Source organism: Alternaria viburni, assembly GCF_023758015.1.
Source record: "Alternaria viburni strain BMP 2772 chromosome Unknown scaffold_6, whole genome shotgun sequence".
Classification (NCBI taxonomy): domain Eukaryota; kingdom Fungi; phylum Ascomycota; class Dothideomycetes; order Pleosporales; family Pleosporaceae; genus Alternaria; species Alternaria viburni.
Genome location: NW_026055775.1, coordinates 935,071 through 954,938, shown reverse-complemented (window position 1 = coordinate 954,938; position 19,868 = coordinate 935,071). Strand labels below are relative to the sequence as shown.

Below are 19,868 nucleotides of genomic sequence, written 5' to 3'. Positions count from 1 at the left end.
TTAACCAAGATTACCCAATGAACATACATTCCCTTCCATAGTACAATACGGCATCTGAATCGGCTCGGCCCCAATCCCCTTGGCCACCAACCTCTCTCTCATCTCGCTCAACCGAGGCGCTGCATCAATCTGACTCCTGTTCTGACCCATCTCGTCCTTGGCACCCGACCACAACACCTCCGCCGCAGCCGCAGCACGGGGCCAGATCATTCTATCGACATTAACGGGATCGGTTTGCTCGGCCCACATGTGCGCCTCGCCGCCGATAACGAGATGCTGGTTCTCGACAGGAACGCCGTGTAACGGATCGTACGAGTAGATTAGTCGCCAGTTGTGGAAGGGGGCGCAGTAGTCTTGGTAGGGGTAGTAATTCGCGCTGACGGAGGGGTAGAAGTTCAGCCATTGGCCTTTGCCGCAGTCGAGGTACTGTTAGGGTATTGTTAGTACACGCGAGATCCTACAAGAAAGGAGCATGTAGGATGGAGAGATAAGAGTTCCGCTTACCCAGTAGTTGTAGTTCCCAACTATGGCTTTATGTCCCTTTGACACAATCTGTGCAACTGCTTCGTCGCTCTGCCACGATTGCACGAGTACATCGGAACCGAGTGTTAGGTTCCATTCCAGCAACATCTCTTCCCACACCACAGGCGTAATTCCCATGGCGCGTACCTGGTCATGGTTCCGATCGACGAACTTCTGCATGAGCGGTTGCAGAACCGCCGAATCATTGCTCTTGACCGTGTCATCAAACAAATACGCGTTCTTGTTCACTTCATCGCCACCAGTGTGGAAGTACGTCGAGTAGGGCGACACTCTAGGTAGTACATCATCGAAGAGCTTCTCTAGGAAATCGTAGACAGCAGGCGAATTTAGTTTGAGTGTACCAGAGGGTGGAGAGGCGGCGTATGTGTTCCAGTCCGGCTGGATGCCAAACGCAGCTATTAGCTCTGGCATACTGTAGTGGATGCTGGAGGTGTGACCTGGCATGTCGATTTCGGTGATCATTTCCACGCCTTGGATCGCGGCGTAGCGTTGTATCATTGCGAAGTCGTCGACTGTGAGGACTAGATCGGGTCGGTATGCTCCCTTTGCGGATAGTTCGGGCATAGATGGTATTTCTAACGGCCATGACTGGCTGTCGGTCACGTGAAGGTGGAAGCGGTTCATTTTGTTGTAGGCGGCAGCGTCGATCTGTCGCTTGATGTCCGCCGTCGAGAAGTAATTACGTGATACATCAAGATTGATGCCGCGGTGCTGGAACTTCGGACTGTCGGTGATTTGCACGGGTGCCAAGGGGGTGTATACATTTTGCTGATCGGAGTGTGCGTAGAAGAGCTGAGAGAATGTTGTCAAGCCTCTTGCTATCCCTACGCTGGTGTTTGCGCTGATGCTTGCAACCCCCTCTTTTGTCAAGGTTAGACTGTAAGACTCGTCAACCTCCCCAGCAAGTGGCTTGGTGACATTAGGGTCGGCAGTTTTGAGCACTTTGACGTCGACGCGAGTGATGTATGACGTATTCGACTGGCTTGGAGACGGCTCATCCCAGTCTCTAGGGTGAAACTTCCAAGGGTAAAAGTTGGTTTGGAAGAGTGTTGCCCATGTAGAATTGATAGCGTAAACAACAATGTCGTCGCTGGTGACGCCTTCTGTCGTGGCTGTTTCGGACTTTTCGCTAGGTACCGGTCCCGTGTATTGCGTGCGCAATTTCAAGCTGCTGCTGTCCTGTGCGTATGAAGCTTGGTTAGAGTTGAACCCGAAGAGAAAAGGGATCTGATCCATGATTGAGCCTACATTTCTTGCGCCAGGTTCGTACCAATAGAATGGTACATCTTCTTTGATGAAAAGAACAGCATCGCCATATTCATGGGAGACAGGTACAGGCCAAATGGCTGCTACTGAGGATATGAAAATAGATAGTGTAGTACATGTAAGAGGCTTCATGATGCAAAGAGACCAGATCAAGATTGAAAGAATCAAAAGATCGTTGAATAGGAGAGAAGAGCCGGGTGGATTGTGATCTATGTATAAGAGCGAAAACTGGCGCAAGGCATTATACTTATGTAGGCCCGATCCGGATGCTCCGAATGGTTTCTCGAAGCGTAAGCTCCTGCGGTATTCCCGGCAGTTGCAACGATTGATAATATATCGATGCCAGTAGAGTATATAGACTTGGTCTGAGATAAGCAAGTAGTAACCTTGTGGTAGTATCGCGGTCCTTGACTGGAGAGTTCGACAAATGCGAGCTAACCCTGAAGTGGGGCAAACCGTGGGATCGAGCAAAAGGTACGATGACGTGCGGGCGTTCAGCTGTCAGCCTCTTCTTCAGCGAAACTGTATCAGCTCCGACTTGGGCTCCAAGCTGCTGTAATGTGCCACCTGAGCCACGCCCTCCACATCGCATGATCTTCTGGGGTTGTCCGCGGGTTGATGATGACGGGAAGATGCAGCCGACTCGGCAAATTGGGCGATCAGCGACAAGATGACAGGAGGTATACGCGTCGCATGTTTTCCGCAAGCAAGTAGCTGAACCTTCGCCAGTCACGAACATACCGTCTTCTGCTTTGTATGCAGTCCACTATGACAACAGCATGGTGGTCGGAACCCCAAGTCTTCCAGAATTCGTCCGAGCGGCCACGATGCTACCACCATCCCCACATGGTCCAGCTATCTCGATCGCCCTTCCCCGCTTTTGCAGGGCATCAGGGATGCGCATGAGCGCACGACAGCTACGCGAGCCCTTAGCATTGCTCCCTTTACGTCGAAAATTGCGAGTCTTGCGGCACGGGGGCTTTCAGATGTCAAGCCGAGGTGTCCCAAGAGCACACGACGCTCTGATTGCACCACGACGGGAGGCAGCAAGCTCGTGTGCCATGAAGAAAGTTTAGCATTGCGGCGCCAATGCTCTTCACGTCTCCAGGCAGCTGTCAAAACTCGGCTTTCTTGTCGATCCCAGAACTTTAGGGTAGGTCGATTACCCGCCGGTAGTCCACTCGGCGTTCATAGCGCATTCTCTTCCATGTGAATGCCACCATATATGCGGTGCTAATACCCTGCGAAGCGCCATCCGTCTTAGACGCATAGTCGCGAATCGCGACCGAGCTCACGGACATGACGAACTATTTCTCGACTCCCTACCTCCTCGGCGCCGCCGTTGTCCTGTACATCGGCTACAGGCTCGTCCAGCAGATCAACACCGATGCGCGAATCCGCAAGCTGGGCGCTCGAGCGCCAGTCCGAAAGACATACTTCCCGTATGGCGTTGACATGGCATACGAAGTTGTCACCCATGCTCTGAAAGACAAGTCGTACGAGCTGTGGGTTGCCATGTTCAACAAGTGGTGCGGTCCAGGGCGATACACAATTGAGGCTGGTGTTGGCGAGCGCGTGGTCCTGACCGCAGACCCCGAGAACATCAAGGCTATTCTTGCTACACAATTCAAGGACTACGGCAAGGGAGAGCAGTTCAGGAAAGACTGGCACACCTTCTTGGGCAACGGTACGTACACCAGAGAGTAGGGTCCCAGGGCAACTACGCCGCATCAGACCGAATAAACGGACGATTACTGACTTTCGCGTAGGTATCTTCACTACCGATGGGCAACTATGGCACAACTCACGCCAGCTGATCCGACCGCAATTCGTCAAGGACCGCCTCAGCGACATCGACATCTTCGAACAGCACACCCAAATCCTCATGTCCAAGATCGCCGAGAGTGAGGAGATTGATACGCTTGATATGATGTTCAGGTACACGTTGGATGCCGCTACACATTTCCTTCTGGGCCAGAGTGTAGGCAGTCTAGAGGAGCCACAAACGGTCTTCGCGGATGCGTTCTACAACGCTCAGCGTATACAGAGCTTTGTGTCTAAAATCGGGTACGTAGACTTGCTCCAGCACATCAAGCTTGTAACTGACACCACGTAGACCTCTAAACTGGCTTATCCCCCGCAAGTACTTGGGCTTCTACGACTCGATTAAGATCATCAACGACTTCGTCAACCCCTTCATCGACCGAGCCCTCGCGCTCTCCCCAGAAGAACTCGAAAAGAAGACAAACCACGACGAAGGCTACACGTTCCTCCACGCGATCGCAGGATACACACGCGACCGAGACATGCTACGCGACCAACTCGTCTCCGTCCTCCTAGCAGGCCGCGACACAACCGCGTGCACCCTAACATGGGTAATCTACCACCTATCCATTGACCCAACCATACTCGCCAAGCTACGCCAGGAGATTCTCCAGACAGTCGGCCCAGAGCGCCAGCCCACCTACGAAGACCTGAAGAACATGAAGTACCTCCAACACATCCTGAACGAAACCCTGCGCCTCTACCCCGTCGTCCCATACAACATCCGCCTCGCCCTCAAAGACACCACGCTTCCCGTAGGCGGCGGACCCGACGGCACGCAACCCATCGGCATCCTCGCCGGCACACCAATCGGCTACTCAACCCTCGTCATGCAACGTCGCGAAGACTTGTACCCACCCACGTCTGCTTCCTTCCCTCCGCCCTCGGTCTTCGCGCCTGATCGATGGGACAACTGGAACCCGAAGACGTGGACCTATGTGCCGTTCAACGGCGGGCCTAGGATCTGCGTTGGCCAACAGTTTGCGCTTACCGAGATGGGGTATACGCTTGTCAGATTGTTCCAGAGATTTCAGACGGTGGAGAATAAGATGGGTGGGGCGGATCCCGGGATGCATGCGGATATTGTGTTGCAGCCGGCTAAGGAGATTAAGGTCGTCTTCAGATAGGGTGAGGGTGTGGATGGGGGATTAGGTGCAGGAAGCATTGGAGGTTGACGATGTATGAGCGTTCGCGTTTCTTCGACTTGCATGTCGCTCTCTTGCTCTGCTTAGTCTGCTTAGCTTATTGCTTTGCGACGTACTGTCGTTGTCTAGTATACCCGTCAAGACATATCACCCTCCGATTAATTCCATGAAGTCTTCTAGACATCCCTGCATCTATTCTTTAGCTTTCTGCCAGCATCACGTCGTCTTATCGTGAAGCAAACATGACATCTCTCAACATAACAGGAGCCCAACATCATCCTTGGTCTCTGAAAAACATTGTATAGTACCAATCCTCATTGTCTAATTAACAAGTCGTGTCAAAAACGCCTGGGTATCTTATCATACACTTTCCGAACAGCAACAGTAGAGGAAACGAAAGAAAAGAAACGGGCTCATCGTGACTCGTCAGAAATGAGCGAAGCAGAGACGATGCCAATACACCCTGTCCTCTTCGTGCTGGATATGCTAGCATGCCATGACGCAAGCAAAGCGGGTGTACAACAGATTAATCGATGCCTACGCCCCGGGCAGGTTGTACACAGCAAAACGCACAAAGAGCTTCTTCTTTCTCTTCTTTTTAGGCCTTTACGCCCCGAGTCCGCGGTGCGGCGCGCTTGGTCGTCGAGTCTGTGCCTCGTGCTTTGGCGGTGCCTGCGGCCTGAGAAGAAGAGGAGTATTAGCTGACGTATCTCTGATTGAAAGGAATGAGGGATGATTTACCTTCTTTCCCGGCTTACCCTCCACATCACCAATGATCTTCTCCGCCTTTCCCACAACCTTATCGACAACCTTCTCCGTCTTGGTCCTCGGCTTCTTGACCGTCTTGACGTTGGGGCCGGTTGTCTTCTTTGGTGCAGCAGCGGCCTTGGGCTTAGTCGTAGTCGTCTTCTTAGTAGTGGTAGTCGTCGTGGCAGCTTTGGGCTTGGTGACGCGACCAGAGGCTACTTTGCTGGTGCGGGGCTTGGACGTGTTGGCTTTGGTGGTGGTGCTGCGTTTTGTGGGCGCGACTGCATTTTCGATTTGCTGGACGAGACGGGGCTTGGAGTTGCCTTTGGTAAGAGGTTAGTGTTTTGCTACTTGGTTGGGAAGAGGTGTTCGCGTATGGAGGCGTGGTTGGGGCGGTGCAGGGCTGTATGCGTGTGCCGAGCTTGTGGAAGAAAGGGGAAAGCTTACCAGTTCTCGCGCGTGTAGTAGCGGCCATCTTGCTTGGTCTGAAGGTTTCGAGTAGTTTCGAGTGTTTTTGTAGTGCGTGGAGTGGTGAGTCGAAGCTGGATGACAGGTTAGTACGCGTGCCGCGTAATTTGGAAGCAGTGCGCGAGATGCGAAGCTTCCCAAGAAGCTATCCTTTCAGAAATGTAGGAACGCATGGAAGAGATACACGCGACCACGATGTACACAAGAAGAAGGCAGAAAAAGCGCGTTGTGCAAAACGCGCGCGAAGTCCTGCTGCCATGCCGCCGACGTGGCTCGTGGAAGCGCAAAAAAGCAGGCGATCGCACAGATATTTGCGCTTCATAAATACAGAAACGGAAGGAAAGGAAGGAGGCGACTTACTTACAGCTATCGGCGACAGTGTTCCAGGTGTGGTGTGCGGACGCGACAGGATTGGTGTTGTAGAAAGTGGGAGGGTCGAGGTCAGAACGGGCGGGGGAAGCTCGCACTTTAAACTCTCAAGCGAGACGGAGGACGTGTCTCATCACAACAACACATGGCAAGGTCAGCTGGGCCAATGAGCGATCCGCTAAACCAGCTCGTATCATATAGGAGCTTCCTGATCAGGCTGTTGGGCTTTGAAAGGGTCTAGTCGGATTCGCAGCCTTTTGCTGCTTGAGGTGTGTGCCTGCCTACTTCGCAACACACCGCTCTCCCTCTCTCCGGGGCTACCGTAATACCATGATGGTCTGTCACGACCGCGAGAAAAAGGTTACAGGCATGAACGCGTGTCTGAACATTTTTGTAGTAGGCTAATGAATTGTAGCACTTTTATTCATCTATCATTCGTTCGTACAGCTAAATAGCCGCCCGTGTCAGCACCCATTCCATGGGATCCCTAAGCGCCGCCCATGTCCATGGTCGGGGCATATGTTTAAACCTCAGATAACTTTTGATCCCTTGCCCAAACGCCGTGCGAGCTCTGACGCTCATGCCCAATACTCATGACAGCCTTCTAGCGAGTAGCTGAGTTGCTACCCTTTGCCATGCGCTTACTCATGAAGTCGAAGAAAGAGAATTGACTGGCTGATACACCGTACTCGTAAACGAAGCGGCTGGCGAGATAGCTTCCGAAGATAGCACGTAGATAGTTGTCGGGTACCTGTATGCTTGTTAGTCCATGCTTCAAGTGCGCAGTATTGGTTGTAACTTACCCTCTTGATAATCTTATCGAGGCCGATCTTCTCGAGTAGGATGTTTGGCAACGCCTCCTTAAGAATCGACTCCCGGAACTTAACGTCCTTCCACAGCTCGGTGTTTTGTAACTCCTCATCGAGCTTTGTGATCGCGGTACTGAGGGTGTCGCTGAGAATGCTGCGAGGCTGACCAGTCTCCTGGTGTTCCCTCCAGATGGCCTCGAACTCAAGACGCGCGTTGTTCTGGATAGTCTTCTGCACTTCCCGAACGTAGTTGTTGTAGAACTCCGGTGCCTGGCCATCTTCACCGACGCACATATGCTTAAGGAAGCTCTCGTCGTCGAATGCCAACGAAGCAAGCACTTCAAGCGAGGAAGAAGTAACACCGCCCTTGTTAGCTGAAGCATCCTTGTACAGAATGCAGCCAGCCTTCTCGAGGCGAAGCTTAGCGTCTTGGGTGATGAACAGGTTTGCACCCTCCACAATGTAAGGGATCACCGACTTGCCGTCGACAATGAGCTTGTTGGCGGTTGACAGATCGATGGACTCAGGTCGGCCACCACATGGAACAAAGGAGTCGTAGTGCATGTCGCTGCGAAGATGGAACGTGTTTCGGAAGGTTGTGCCGTTGTACACGAGGTCTCCGTTCGGTAGTCGCTTGTTGGTGTCGTCGACCAGAATACGGTAGCCTTCTGACGAAAGCTTCGAAGCATCGAAGTGGTTAATCATCTTGCGCTCCCTGGCTAGACGTACCAGCTCCTCGTGGTTGATTCCGTTGTTGTCGACCAAGACACCGGAACCGTCAACGATAGCAACGTACTTCTCATTACTGAGCAGAATCTCGTTCGAGCCAAGATCACCATCGGGGCCACCTGTCTGCAGCTTGCGGACCTTGCTGGGGTCGAGGTTAAGCTTGCGGTAGATACCCAAGACGTATTCGCGGACAGACAGAGTTGTCATGCCGTATCGGTCGTGAGGGATACCACCCAACTTGGGGCTCTTTCCAGTGAAGAACGACTTCCACCATGGCGCACCACGAGCACGGGCATGCTCAGTAGCCCAGTCGACGAGATCAGCAGTGTTCTCGTCGGGACCCATGAAGAGGATCTCCTCCTTGCCGTGGAGATCGACAATAGGATCCTTGATACCAGGACTGGTAGGAGGCAGGAGTAGATCGAGGATACTGTCGATGTACTTCTCAAAAGCACCCCGGGCCTTGTCCTGGTGCTTGAAGTCAAGGAGAACGACACCCTTGGAGCCACCCTCTGGGATGTCCTTGTTCTTACGTTGCTGCGTGTTTGCGAGGTTGTAGTTCTCGTCAAACATGGAGCGCGCGTTGATGGAGTATGCCTCCTGACTCCTAGATTTGACGATACGGATGCCACCACGGGCAATGTCGCGGAAGCGAAGATGGAAACCACGGAACTCAGAGCCAATGACAAGGAACATGCCATACAGCGGCTGAGGGTATTCTGTGGATGGTAGGAAGTTGGGGTTTAGCCGGAAGCTGATGGCAACCTTGGTAGGAGTGTAGAAGTTGGTCTTCAGCACTGACTGGTTGAAAACGCGGAAGGCAGTCATCACCATCTCGTGGTGGTCGTTGACAACAGCCTTGTTGATGGTGTCGGTCAGTTCCGCATCTGTTTGGACCTTATCAACCTGGAGGCGGAGATAACTCAGCGTCGGGAGGAAGTCGTCCTCTTGACCCCGAGTCTGGACGTAGTGAGTCTTAGCAAATGGCAGATACAAGGTGTGAACCAGTTCCGGGTAGGTCATGATGATCTCGTAAATGTAGTCGGCGGTAAAGGTCTCGGCACGTAGCCGGCGCTTCAGTTTAGATAGCAACTCGGCATGTACACTGTTCTCTGGGTCCAGAATAGCCGACAGAGCAGTGTATTCGCTTCCAAGTCGGTTGAGGAAGTGGGTAATGAAGACCCAGACGCAGTGTGCGTAGATGGTCTCTTGTAGACTCAGTCTGCTCGTAGCAAAGAGAGTCTGGAACTTGTTCTGCGGAAGACAGTAGAGCAACGAAACCTCCTTGGTGATCTGGTGGATCGAGGCTTCAATCGGTGGGTGCTTGGCACCGGCAGCTCCTGGAAGCGGGCGCAAGTAGAGAGACATGACAGTGTAGCCGTTGGAGAACTGCTCGACATACTTTCGCGAGGTAGTCAGGCCGTAGTAATGGTACAAGTCGCTCAAGGCACTGAAAAGACCCAATGCACTTCCGCGCTTGAAGCCGACGACTAGGCGCTTGTCTCTTGAGCCTTCGATGTCGAAATGGTCAATGACGGGACCAGTACGCTCTACAGCGACTTGGAGAATTTGCTGGTAGATGACCTTTGTGTTTTCGGTCGCCTTCTGCAGGAAACGCTTGTCACCAATCTTCTCAATGTTGGTCTCTGTCTCGCTGGGGTTTGGGTCGACAAAGTCGCACTGGTAGACGAAGTAGCATCGCAGTTGCTGGTCGTCGCTTCCAGGCAGCGGGCTCTCCGAGCGGAAGCTCTCTACGCGGTATGCGAGGCCAGGCTTGGATACAGCCAGGTACTTCTTGCCCAGACGCTGCTCGTACTGAGGACCGTCAATGACGGACACACCGGGTCTGCTGGTATCGATGTATACGGCGTGATCAGCGGCTTCCTTGTCGAGCCGGATCTCGAGGCGCTTGTCGTCTCTGGCGTATGCGGCGACCTTTGCGGCGTAGAGCGAGTGGATGTGGCTGATGATTCTGTAACCTCTGTTAGTGTAGTCCCGGGAAGATTGAAAGCCATGCTTACGCTTCTACAGTCTCGGTGGCAAAGTACATGTCGTCAATGCCCAGCTCGTTGTAGAACCATTTGGTTTCTGACTCTACCAGCTCTGGGGGCATGAAGCCCTTCTCCTCGACGCCGTCCATAACGGCCTCCATCTGCTGGGCCTTGCCCTCGAACACGGGTGCAACATATCCGGAGCCGCCTGAGCCTTCCTGTGGGATTGTTCGAGGCGTTGAACTTCCTGAGCCCGGGGCGCTCAAATGTGTGGGAAGAGGTGAGGGTCGGCGGTCTGGAGTATGGAGAAGCTGCTCGAGCTGCTTGTGCTGGGGTGCGAGGCCATTGACGGCTTCAATCGGTGTGGAAGCCATGCTGGGCGTGTGCAATTGGGGTACGCGGTCTTCAGCGAGGTGCTGTTATAGCGATTGAGACAATGCTATTTGAATTGCGTGCTCGGTGAGACGCGTCAGGCGTGATGATAAAGCGCACGAAGTTTGGACGATCGGGCAATAGTGGGGCCCTTGATGATAGAGGGGCAAAACTCCCACGCCTTAAGCTCGCAAAACACTAAAAGAAGGGCTTGTTAGTCGACGATTCAAGGCATCCGAGAAATACGATGCACCGCTATTTCGGGCATCGTAACTGCCATGACGCAGGAACGCTAGCTTACCTTCTAGTACAACCAACGAGCCGCAGCCGTCGATCACCGCTTCGGATAACGATGGTACAGGCAATTGGACAGATGATCCACCGCTCTTCTGTATCCTGCCCTGGGGAATCGGGATGGCAGATTGTGTACAGGTAGATGTGCAGTAGTCCGTATACCCCTCTAATGTATCCGATGCCAGTCAAGACGTGAGTGACAGCGACCCTGCTAGTACGACGCTGCAATCTTCGAGGTACCTGGCGGTGCAACAGTAACACCCTGGTATGCCGATATCAAGATAAGATGCGGGAGTAAGAATAGTAGACAAGAATGAGGCTTGCAAAGAGGGTACGGTCAGTGCCCCAGCAGCGAAGGCGGGCCCCGTCATCTTTATAACCTTTCACGTCCTGTCTCATGGTCGTTGGAGGCTCGGCAGCGGCGTACCTGAACTCAACCGCGGAAAGCCGAGTCAAGCTTCCCCAGAATGTGCAGCCGCTAGCGCCTGCACCGCAGCGCCCACCTGGGCAAACTTCACGTAATTAGAAACGGGGCCACCAAGCCGGTGCTCGCAGTGCTCCAAGAACATGACCTGCAAAAAAGCCGCATCAGAGTTTTCCTCAATCCCGCCGAATGAAACCTGGCCTTGACTGCATGAGCTATTGCACCATATGCGCGCGCAATGAGGAGCGCCGTCAAGGCCGCCGCATTAGTGCCTCCTCACCTCGCATCCCCACCTACGCGTCCTGCAGAATTGAACTCACGATCCTTGGCGCCGTCTCCAAACGGTTTCCATGACTGATGGGGCCTCCTGGGACTGGCTTGTCTGCTGCACGTGCTGCCAGTCCGGGCGTTACAGGCCACGTCTTCCAGGAGTTCCGGTGGTCGGTCATGAGGCGAAGGGTCATCCAGCCCGCGGACAGCAGGTCACGATGCCCGTCGCTTCCGAGCCATGGCCATTGCACGACCAGTGAAGCCGTCGTAATACACCGCTCTCCATGTCACGATGCTTCGTGTCAGCTGCAGTGCCATGGCGATTACAAAGTCTGGATTTCACGATCCTCGCCACAGTGCTATTTTCGTGCGAGCTGGCATCTAGACTATCTAATCACATAATAGGGTTCAGAACGTTGGGTATTCTCAATCCTCCTCACCAAACTCCTTGCCGTTGATCGTCAGAAGCACTTTGTAGCCATGTCCTCCTATCCAGTTCTTCTTCTTCCCTGCCTTTTCCACCTTTTTGAGCGCTGCATGAAGCCCTTCATCGAGTTCGTCCGGCTCCTTGGTAAACTTGAAATCGATACACAGTTTCTCGTTCTCTTTCTTCGTCGTTGTCCACTGGGAAGTAATCTTCACCCTCTTCTCTCGGATCAGGCCCGCAGGATAAACGCTGGCCAGGACCGCAGCAACGCGGCCAAGTAACATACACCACCATCGCAAGTCTTCTGGCACGAGCTGCAGCATTCGGCGGTAGAAGTCCTGCTCTGTTGGACTGATAGATCCGTAGCCACCGTAGCGCTCGCAAAGGAAGATAGCAAGTATCGCGCGGTCTTCGTGTGTCAAACCATGCGCCGACGAGAACAGACCAGTTGTAGTACTTCGGAGCGCTGCTCCAGCTTGGAGATCCTTGACTTGCCCCATATGTGCAAACATAGCTCGCCCAAAGGCTCTCTGCATCTCGTAGTTGAACAGCTCTGTACGAGATGCTGTTGGCGGAGGGTTACTGACTTCCTGCAATATTGCCATAAACTCCCCGCTCGATGGCTTAGCGTATCTCATCGTAGTTTCGAACAACGGACTGGGCGTGAGCCACATCTCTGAGAAGTACATGCCTTCCCTCACACCGCCTTGGCAGAAATACACATCTTTGATGCTCGGCAGTGCTTTGGACAAGCAGTTTACCAGGAAAGCAACTGCTGGAACCTGACTTGCTCTGCGGGCCGAGACCCGAAAGATGTCGGGTGTATCCTCTCTTTGCACCGCTGCTTGTACAGCCTGGGTGTCGTGAAACGCGTCCTTGGTCGTTCGGAACCCATTGATGATGGGTATGGGATATGGCTGAATGGCATGCTCCGACATGAGTACAAAACCCCAGCCTCGGAAGCCGCCTCCAGACAGGTAAAGCGAGAGACCCTCGGGTGACTGTGAGCGGTCAAGCAACTGCTGTGGTACCTCTATGTATTGTACCGCAGCTTTAAGGTCCGCAATGACTTGGCTTTCGAATGTCCGGAATGTATCGCTATCAGGAGAGCCTGCTTCTTCGAGCCTCTTCGCGAGGGCAGCAGCGCCGTATGGTAGGCTTGCACTTCCTTTCTCGCATGTGTCAATTTGGCCGCGCTGTGACGGAATCATCCAATTGATCTGTGTGGAGCCTCCACCAAGGTCCATCATGAGTCCAATCGGGTTATGATAGGAGCTCGCTACACCGAATGCTCCAATCCGGCCTTCCATTTCCTTCGACAAGAGTTGTACAGCCCAGCCAGTAGCATCCTTGATCTTGCTTTGGAAGTCTTCAGAGTTGCTGGCTTTCCGAGTAGCTTCAGTAGCTACAATCTGAATCTGCTTCTCGGGTACTCCAAAATCTTCACATGTATCCTTGAACCGCAATAGTGACTTGATCACTTGTTTGATAGTCGGTTCTGGTATCGGCACCACCTGGCCATTTTCGTACTGCGCATCGTAGAGCGAGATTGCTGCCCGATCCAGATACACAGTCGGCAACAGCCTACTCGTCGCGGGCGCCAGGTCGGTAATCGAAAAGCGGATCCCGTTGCTCCCCATGTCAACCAACCCATGGAGGTGTCTTGACTCGTCTGTCGTGACCATTTTGGTAGTGCAGGTTCCCCGGATTTGCGATTGGTGCCCCAGATGTCAGCCAAGAGGTAAGCGGAAGAAACGGTGCGAACCGTAGAATTTTGATGGCGTGATTAACGCGGTCCCAGTTCGAGACTTAGTTTCTCTTACCCCCAGGAAACTCCTCAGCGGCGCTGTTGTGTCCCGCCTTATGCAAGAGTGATATTGATTACCCCCAGCTTTCTGATGGTGGTTTCTATTACCCCCAGATTACTTGAGAGGTTGTCACAGCAGTGTCTTGTGATGTGAAGTATTTTCTGGGCTGACTTTCTGTGTTCGCGATGACGTTGCGGGGGTCCCCACTACCTGCATGGAGGAAGAATATGGCGCTAGCAATCGCGACCAATCATGCGAGGGGTAGGTAGGACAGAGACTTTGGCAGGAACGTTCGATGACCGCGGCCGCGACGACGGTAGAAGGCGCTGTGGAGATCCAGGTGGCGGTATCGGTCTTGTCACCTAAGCGCCGAGCAGTGGTTGAAGGTATCGCTTCTGCTGTTAGTTAGAGTCCGTCAATTCTGGGAAGGAAACGTCAATCGAGGCCGAACCAAAATCAACAACAATCTGGTTAGCCATAGACTCAGTCGACTAAGTAGTAATGGAAAACCCAGATGTATCATGGAAGAGGTAGAATTGACTGCCTGTTGCGCACTGCAGAAGGGCGTGAGATATCAAAGGGCGCTCTGAGGGCTGAAAGACGGCAATCGGCATCTCCAAAGTCGGAAGCGAATCATGCTTTGTATGGCCAACTCTTCCGCATCCAGTCTTCGATCAAGTCAACTTCGTGGGTGGCTGAGCAGACCGCGACGGCCGGAGCATCCGATAGCAGTCGACGAGAAACTGCCGTTCGAAGAAAAGAACGTGCAAGACGTAAACACCACCCACTGCACCCATACTGATCAGCTCTCCAAGCACTCCAAGCCGTCCGAGAAAGCTGATTGCAGGCTTCATTCGCATCAGGGTAGGTATAACAGCTGCGGGTGCCACGGCAGCAAGTGAGGGCAACGTCTCGAGTACATTGAACTCGGAGCCGTTCCTTGCGAAGAACCTGCCAATGAACCAGGTATTCCAGACGATGCGCAAGCCCATGTTGACCGTGTTTGCAAGAACCACGCCATTGCCTCCCATTTCGAGCTGCCCGATGAAGAACCACGCACTACCCGCGAAGAGCGCAAAGAAGATGCCCATGGAAATGGACTGTGCGTACAGCTCTTTGTTGGTTGCCACTGCGGCTACGAAAGCCTCCGTGACTCCGTTGATAGCGAGAAAGGGTATGTAGTAGCAGTACGTGGAGAGTACCTGCGAAGCAGAGGTTGCGGACCACTTTTGCCCGGCAACGATAGAGAGAAGTACTGGGGCTAGTACAGGTCCTAGTGTAACCGCGAACAATGAGATGATTCCGTAGAGTCGAAGTATGGTACTCAATACCCTAGAAGCTCGAGCAAGGTTTTGCTTTTGTTCGTCCGACTTCTTTAGACCCTTCTTTTCCGTTGACGACGATGTTTCTACATTGGCGCATAGCTTGGCGAACATGTTGCGACTACTCTCTTCAATGGGTTGGAAAAGCATGCGTGCAATGAGGCCTCCATAGTTTGAAGCAAGCGCATAGGCGCCTTGATCCGCGAGAGATGCCAGTGTTGTAATGAGAAGAGAGTCTCCCTGGGTGAGGACATACTTCAACGCCGACTGCAGACTAAGAGATGCAGTCAGTCGCAGCAGAGGAGCTGAGAAGTAATTCATCAATGTCGGGTTTTCCTGAGTGGATGGTACTCTTTCCGGGAAGAGCGAGAAGCCATCAGTCTTCGCAACAGGCCACGTTTTGTATGAGTACACAACAAGCAAAGCCAATGCATACGCCAGCTGCCCGATAGCGAATGGCAAGACCCCAATGTCCAGGCCAGCTCGACTAGCCAAGATAGCTGAGCCACATGTACCAACGCAGCGCAGCAAAGTAGCTGAACTCTCAGCCGACGCTCGAACCTTGTAAAGTAGCTTCTGCTGCACAGCAGAAAACGCCGGCTCGCTCAGCAGTTCCAAGAAGGTAGCTAGGCAATACACAACCAGGGCCTCCATGAAGTACGGGACGTTTGGCGTATCGGAACGCATCCATAGTAGCGCGAGAAGATAGGCCAGAGGCGTGCCGAAAAAGACAGCGAGATACGAAAGGTTGACGACAGCCTGCGTCCCATGAGCCTGACGCTGCAGCGCCACACGCAGACTTTCGCGGGCAAAATACAACACAGAGATGGAAAACAGCTCCAGCTGCGCCGACACGCCCAATAGCTCTGGTGATAGGAACCTCAACAGAACCTGATTGACAGCAAACGTCAGCGCCCGCGAAGCCACCTGCAGGAGGATGAGAAAGGTGGCTCCCTTCGCGGAAGCGGAAAGTATTGAATTCGACATGGTAAAGGCTGGATCTGACCGGAAACGACGAAGAAGCTTTGGAAATGATGTAAAGCGCTCTTCAGGACGCCATCTTGATTGGTTGTGTGGTTGTATGCGGTGTGTTTGAACAGCTGGAGTTTTGGAGATGGGCGTTACATGTCTGTAAAGGGAATAGCTCTTGACGCGTGCTGCAAGGCACAAGCGCAGGCCACAGCGACAGCGACAGCTTGATGACATGACACACGACACAATGTGAGTCTTAATCAGCGCACAGTACAGCCGGCAATGGCTCGATATTACTTTCTCGTTCCGCACGCTTGCGACGATGGTGGTGGTTGACCCGCAGATATTCGCGAGGACCCAACGCCTGCTGCTGCGGCCGTTGCGCCTCGAAGATGCAGAGGACGTGTTGTTGATGCGGAAGCATCCGGAAGTTATGAAACATACCTCTCTTCTACCTTCAGATGATCTCGAGGGCACGAAAGCATGGATTCAAGGTGTAAGCCTACTACCCTACATAATGCATCCGGACGTATGCTAACCGTCTACAGTGTCACCAGGTTGAATGCAACTGGAACTTTGCAATCGTCCTCCTAGCGCCACACGAAGGCCCGCACGTCATCGGCTTGATAGGAGCAGTCCGCGCCCCAGAGATTGGTTACATGTTCAATGCCGAATACTGGGGACGAGGGTACGCTACAGAAGCATTGGAGGCGTTCATGCCCTTGTTCTTCGAGCATTACTCGGGCCGTGATATCGCGGACTATGTGTCGGAAGACTACAGACAAGGCACATACAATGGCAAGGCGAACAACGGACTGATAGAGGGAGATTGGAGGAACAACAGGAGCAGGCTGGCACCAAGGTACGACTTCGCGGAGGCACATACAGATACCGAGCTGGCAGCTAGTCAGAATGTCTTGACAAAGGTTGGCTTCAAGCTACATGAGAAGAGGGAGAACGACTTTGACAATCCTGTTCTGGGCATGAGGTCGACTTATATCTACAGGATGTATAGAGCTGCCGCTGAAGCAAAGCCTCCTAGGTAGACCCGGAAGGGCCGAATGTCTAGACAAGCTACCTACGCTTATACCATGTGTTCGTCTGTGGCATCACCAAAGCGCCTTGACTCTTGTGTGCTCCCACCCATCTCCCGTCTTGTCTCGAAACCGTTCTGCAACTTCAAAAGCTGTAGTATCTGATGCTTTGATCCCCTTTCTTTTCTTGGTCCGTTCCATATCACTGTCACTGGATTCGTCGTCGCTGGACGGAGTCATGATGTTTCCTAACATCTTCCGTAGCCTTGGGTCATCTTCGATCTCGGGACCAGCATCACTATGTTCTTCTGCTGCGATCTCGGAATCGTCAGTTTGATGGGTAACGTGCTTCTCGGTATAGACTTGGGTGAAGTAATCTACCGCTGGTGTGGTAATTATGGGCTGTGTAGATGACATAGTGGCGGGTAGTGGTGGAGAGTCACCAAGCTTGTGGCGCCAATGAGGTATCTTCCACCTCGACTGCTGGTGACGTGCATTGTCTGGGGTCTCGGGCACATCGTCGAAATAGTCCCGTGTGACGATGAGATCTCCTCGTCCGCAGGCACGCATCATGCCCTCTTCCGAGGAAGCGGGGCCCCAGTTGGAATTTGGTGTAACAGAGGTGCGTCGTACCTCAGGGATTTGGAAGGTGTAGGTAAGAATACTGCCAATCGACGGGTCCGAGGGGTGACGTTTCCCGTCATGTGGGCTTTCGACAGGTATTTCTTCTTCTATGTCTGCTTCTACTTCAATGCACAGAGCAGACTGGGTATGCCTGAGACGATGTAACGAGGGTATACGTTGAACGGGCTGGGAACTAATCTTTTGGCGTTCCGCGCGATTGTCCGACTTGTCCTCAAATTGTGTTCGTTCTTGCTTCCTTTGTTTCGAAGTCGTGCGACTAAAAAATATGGTGTCATGTCTTCGCCGATAGTTCTTCGGTACTGCTGCCTGACATATCAGTTTGGAGAAGAACCCGGGTTCAGATGAGGAGCTGGAGCTTTCTCGTGATAAGGGGCTCCGTGAGTCTTCACGTGTGGTTATCGCTGGCGGCCCATCTGTCCATCCGCTCGCAGTGAAGTGTGGTATATAATCGCTGCTTTGCTTGCGTATCTTACGCCTCTGACTGACGTATTGCGCCAGCTTCTCTTCGGTAGAAGGTCCCGTATAAAGCCCAGGCCAAGATTCCGTCTCGGAAGGTGGGCGGGCTTGGTGACCGGCGGCTGGAGAATACCGGTGATGAGAATGTGACCGCAGGGCTGTTACGAATCTTCTCTCTTTGCGCTGCTGAAACAGTGGAATATGATTTGCGCTCGAAGGGGGTGAGAGGGTATAGCACGCTGCTAGCAACTGCAAAGCGATGAGTTGGAGAATCGTCTCGCAGGCGACGATGTTACTCTGAGAGACATCTGTCATCATTTTGTCGTCATGAAGTTGTTCGAGTAGTTGGTGTGCAGTTGGAAGTGTCTGTATCTGTCAGTTTGAAGAGCAGCCCGCTTGGCTGAGAGCTGCTAACGCGACGAGGCTGCCGCGCCCGAGGCGCCCAGAACTCATCACATTCTTGTGACTGCATCCAGTCTCCGATCTCTCTCGTGATTCTTGCTTCTGATTTCGCAGATGGGATGCTGTCGTTCGGTGTGTCTTGAGCGTAGTCGTCATTGAGCCGGGTGACGTATCCACCATCTTTACCAAACAGCCAGTGTAGGGACGTGTCTGTGATGTCTAGAGACTGTTCTGGAATGATGCCGACACTCAGTCTGTCTAGCTCTCGCTGCATCGGGATGGGTAAAGGTAGAGTATGCGTAGGGAGCAGGATGATAGATCAGGTATGAGATAATAGAATGTGGAGGAGACGTGACCGTAGAGCTAGTCCATTGAAAGCACGTCTGAAGAGGTAGCCATGTGCGGTCTAGAACAAAGGTGCCTCGAGCTTCCTTTTTGGTGGCAGGTACGCTGATGGGCGGCGTGGCAAGTGCACCTAAGTAGATCTTACGCGGTGACAGGACCTCACTCTTGCGGATACTGCAGCATACCGCTTTATCCTACTACGCTTAGAATTCATCGAGCCATCTTCTTTGGTCGGCATACGCTTTGAGATAGCCCTCCTCACTCGCAAGGGTGTTTCGCTACTTGCTTGAATGATGTAGCACGTGGTGGTCCTACCTCCTTCGGCCATCCATCGCTTTCGCATACATCTTACGTGCCGCCCATGACCAAGTCGCCATGTGCTTGCGAGGTACCGATTCCTGCATTGGCGATCCCAGTTGTCGCCTTTTCTGCCACTAGACGCGAGCCCTCTGAAGACTTCGAGATTGCCAAGCGCGACTTCTCTCCTCTCTTGGCTTTGGCCTCATTCAGCCTGGCAAGGAAGCTCGACGAAGCGGACGAGGCCTTTTCGTTGCTGGAATGCTGAGCGTCTGACATGTTGTTTACGCTCGTTGTAGCGCCCTGGTTGCCGTCTGGAGCAGGCGCGACCTCTGCTGCCTGTTGCGTATTACTAGCGTCATCGAAGAGATCCTCACGCGGTCGCAGACGTCCAACTTTGGCTACCAGCTTTGCGGACCCCAGAGCCAATAAGTCAACCGACGGTAGGGATCGCAGCGTTTCTGACTGAGTGGCAGAGTTTGCATTCGGCTTCACGAAGAACATGTCGGTTCCGACGGTCGAGGTCCAATGGCAACTCAGCAACTGGCCGTTGTACATGACCAGTGGATTTGGCGTGTGGAGGCCAACGATTTGGACTTCGCCCATGGTTGCCGTCTCTTGTCCATCGTTGCTGTCGGCGGCGAACTCGGCTGGTTGAGCTCGAGCGGCATTCAGTGCGCGCAATCGGCTCTTAAGCAGAGTCGGATGGCCTGGTCTACCCTGCGAGACCATGGGAATTTGCGCTGCAGGCACATTGGACAAGTCGAGCGGAATGTAGAAATCTTCTGTCTCATTATCGTCGTATTCGTACTCCCACTCATCCCCCTCAGGCGCGGCCATGATTAGCGGCGTTGTTGTGCGTTGGCGCGGGTTGAAGGATCGCAAAGCTAGCAGTGGTGGGGCCGGGTG

The 19,868-nt window shown here is 53.2% G+C and overlaps 8 protein-coding genes across 8 annotated transcripts; 2 read left to right on the top strand and 6 right to left on the bottom strand.

The window, feature by feature from the left end:
• On the bottom strand, positions 1-1,779 carry J4E79_003774 (uncharacterized protein; the record flags this gene model as incomplete). Its single annotated transcript, XM_049352665.1, has 2 exons — positions 1-426; positions 505-1,779. 2 exons carry the CDS (start codon positions 1,777-1,779, stop codon positions 1-3), a joined length of 1,701 nt encoding a protein of 566 aa, XP_049213044.1.
• A 1,329-nt stretch (positions 1,780-3,108) lies between these two features.
• On the top strand, positions 3,109-4,760 carry J4E79_003773 (uncharacterized protein; the record flags this gene model as incomplete). Its single annotated transcript, XM_049352664.1, has 3 exons — positions 3,109-3,496; positions 3,579-3,876; positions 3,926-4,760. The coding sequence occupies 3 exons, from the start codon at positions 3,109-3,111 to the stop codon at positions 4,758-4,760; spliced, it is 1,521 nt and encodes a 506-aa protein (XP_049213043.1).
• Positions 4,761-5,376: 616 nt separating this feature from the next.
• J4E79_003772 (uncharacterized protein) lies at positions 5,377-6,000 on the bottom strand (the record flags this gene model as incomplete). Its single annotated transcript, XM_049352663.1, has 3 exons — positions 5,377-5,457; positions 5,520-5,848; positions 5,973-6,000. 3 exons carry the CDS (start codon positions 5,998-6,000, stop codon positions 5,377-5,379), a joined length of 438 nt encoding a protein of 145 aa, XP_049213042.1.
• Positions 6,001-6,966: 966 nt separating this feature from the next.
• Positions 6,967-10,265, bottom strand: GDH1 (glutamate dehydrogenase (NADP(+)) gdh1; the record flags this gene model as incomplete). The annotated part of the gene is made up of 3 exons (XM_049352662.1): positions 6,967-7,113; positions 7,166-9,872; positions 9,922-10,265. The coding sequence occupies 3 exons, from the start codon at positions 10,263-10,265 to the stop codon at positions 6,967-6,969; spliced, it is 3,198 nt and encodes a 1,065-aa protein (XP_049213041.1).
• A 1,412-nt stretch (positions 10,266-11,677) lies between these two features.
• On the bottom strand, positions 11,678-13,363 carry J4E79_003770 (uncharacterized protein; the record flags this gene model as incomplete). Its single annotated transcript, XM_049352661.1, has 1 exon — positions 11,678-13,363. One exon carries the CDS (start codon positions 13,361-13,363, stop codon positions 11,678-11,680), a length of 1,686 nt encoding a protein of 561 aa, XP_049213040.1.
• A 797-nt stretch (positions 13,364-14,160) lies between these two features.
• J4E79_003769 (uncharacterized protein) lies at positions 14,161-15,795 on the bottom strand (the record flags this gene model as incomplete). Its single annotated transcript, XM_049352660.1, has 1 exon — positions 14,161-15,795. The coding sequence occupies one exon, from the start codon at positions 15,793-15,795 to the stop codon at positions 14,161-14,163; it is 1,635 nt and encodes a 544-aa protein (XP_049213039.1).
• A 307-nt stretch (positions 15,796-16,102) lies between these two features.
• J4E79_003768 (uncharacterized protein) lies at positions 16,103-16,826 on the top strand (the record flags this gene model as incomplete). Its single annotated transcript, XM_049352659.1, has 2 exons — positions 16,103-16,276; positions 16,329-16,826. The coding sequence occupies 2 exons, from the start codon at positions 16,103-16,105 to the stop codon at positions 16,824-16,826; spliced, it is 672 nt and encodes a 223-aa protein (XP_049213038.1).
• Positions 16,827-19,010: 2,184 nt separating this feature from the next.
• Positions 19,011-19,799, bottom strand: J4E79_003767 (uncharacterized protein; the record flags this gene model as incomplete). The annotated part of the gene is made up of 1 exon (XM_049352658.1): positions 19,011-19,799. One exon carries the CDS (start codon positions 19,797-19,799, stop codon positions 19,011-19,013), a length of 789 nt encoding a protein of 262 aa, XP_049213037.1.
• Positions 19,800-19,868: the final 69 nt, after the last annotated feature.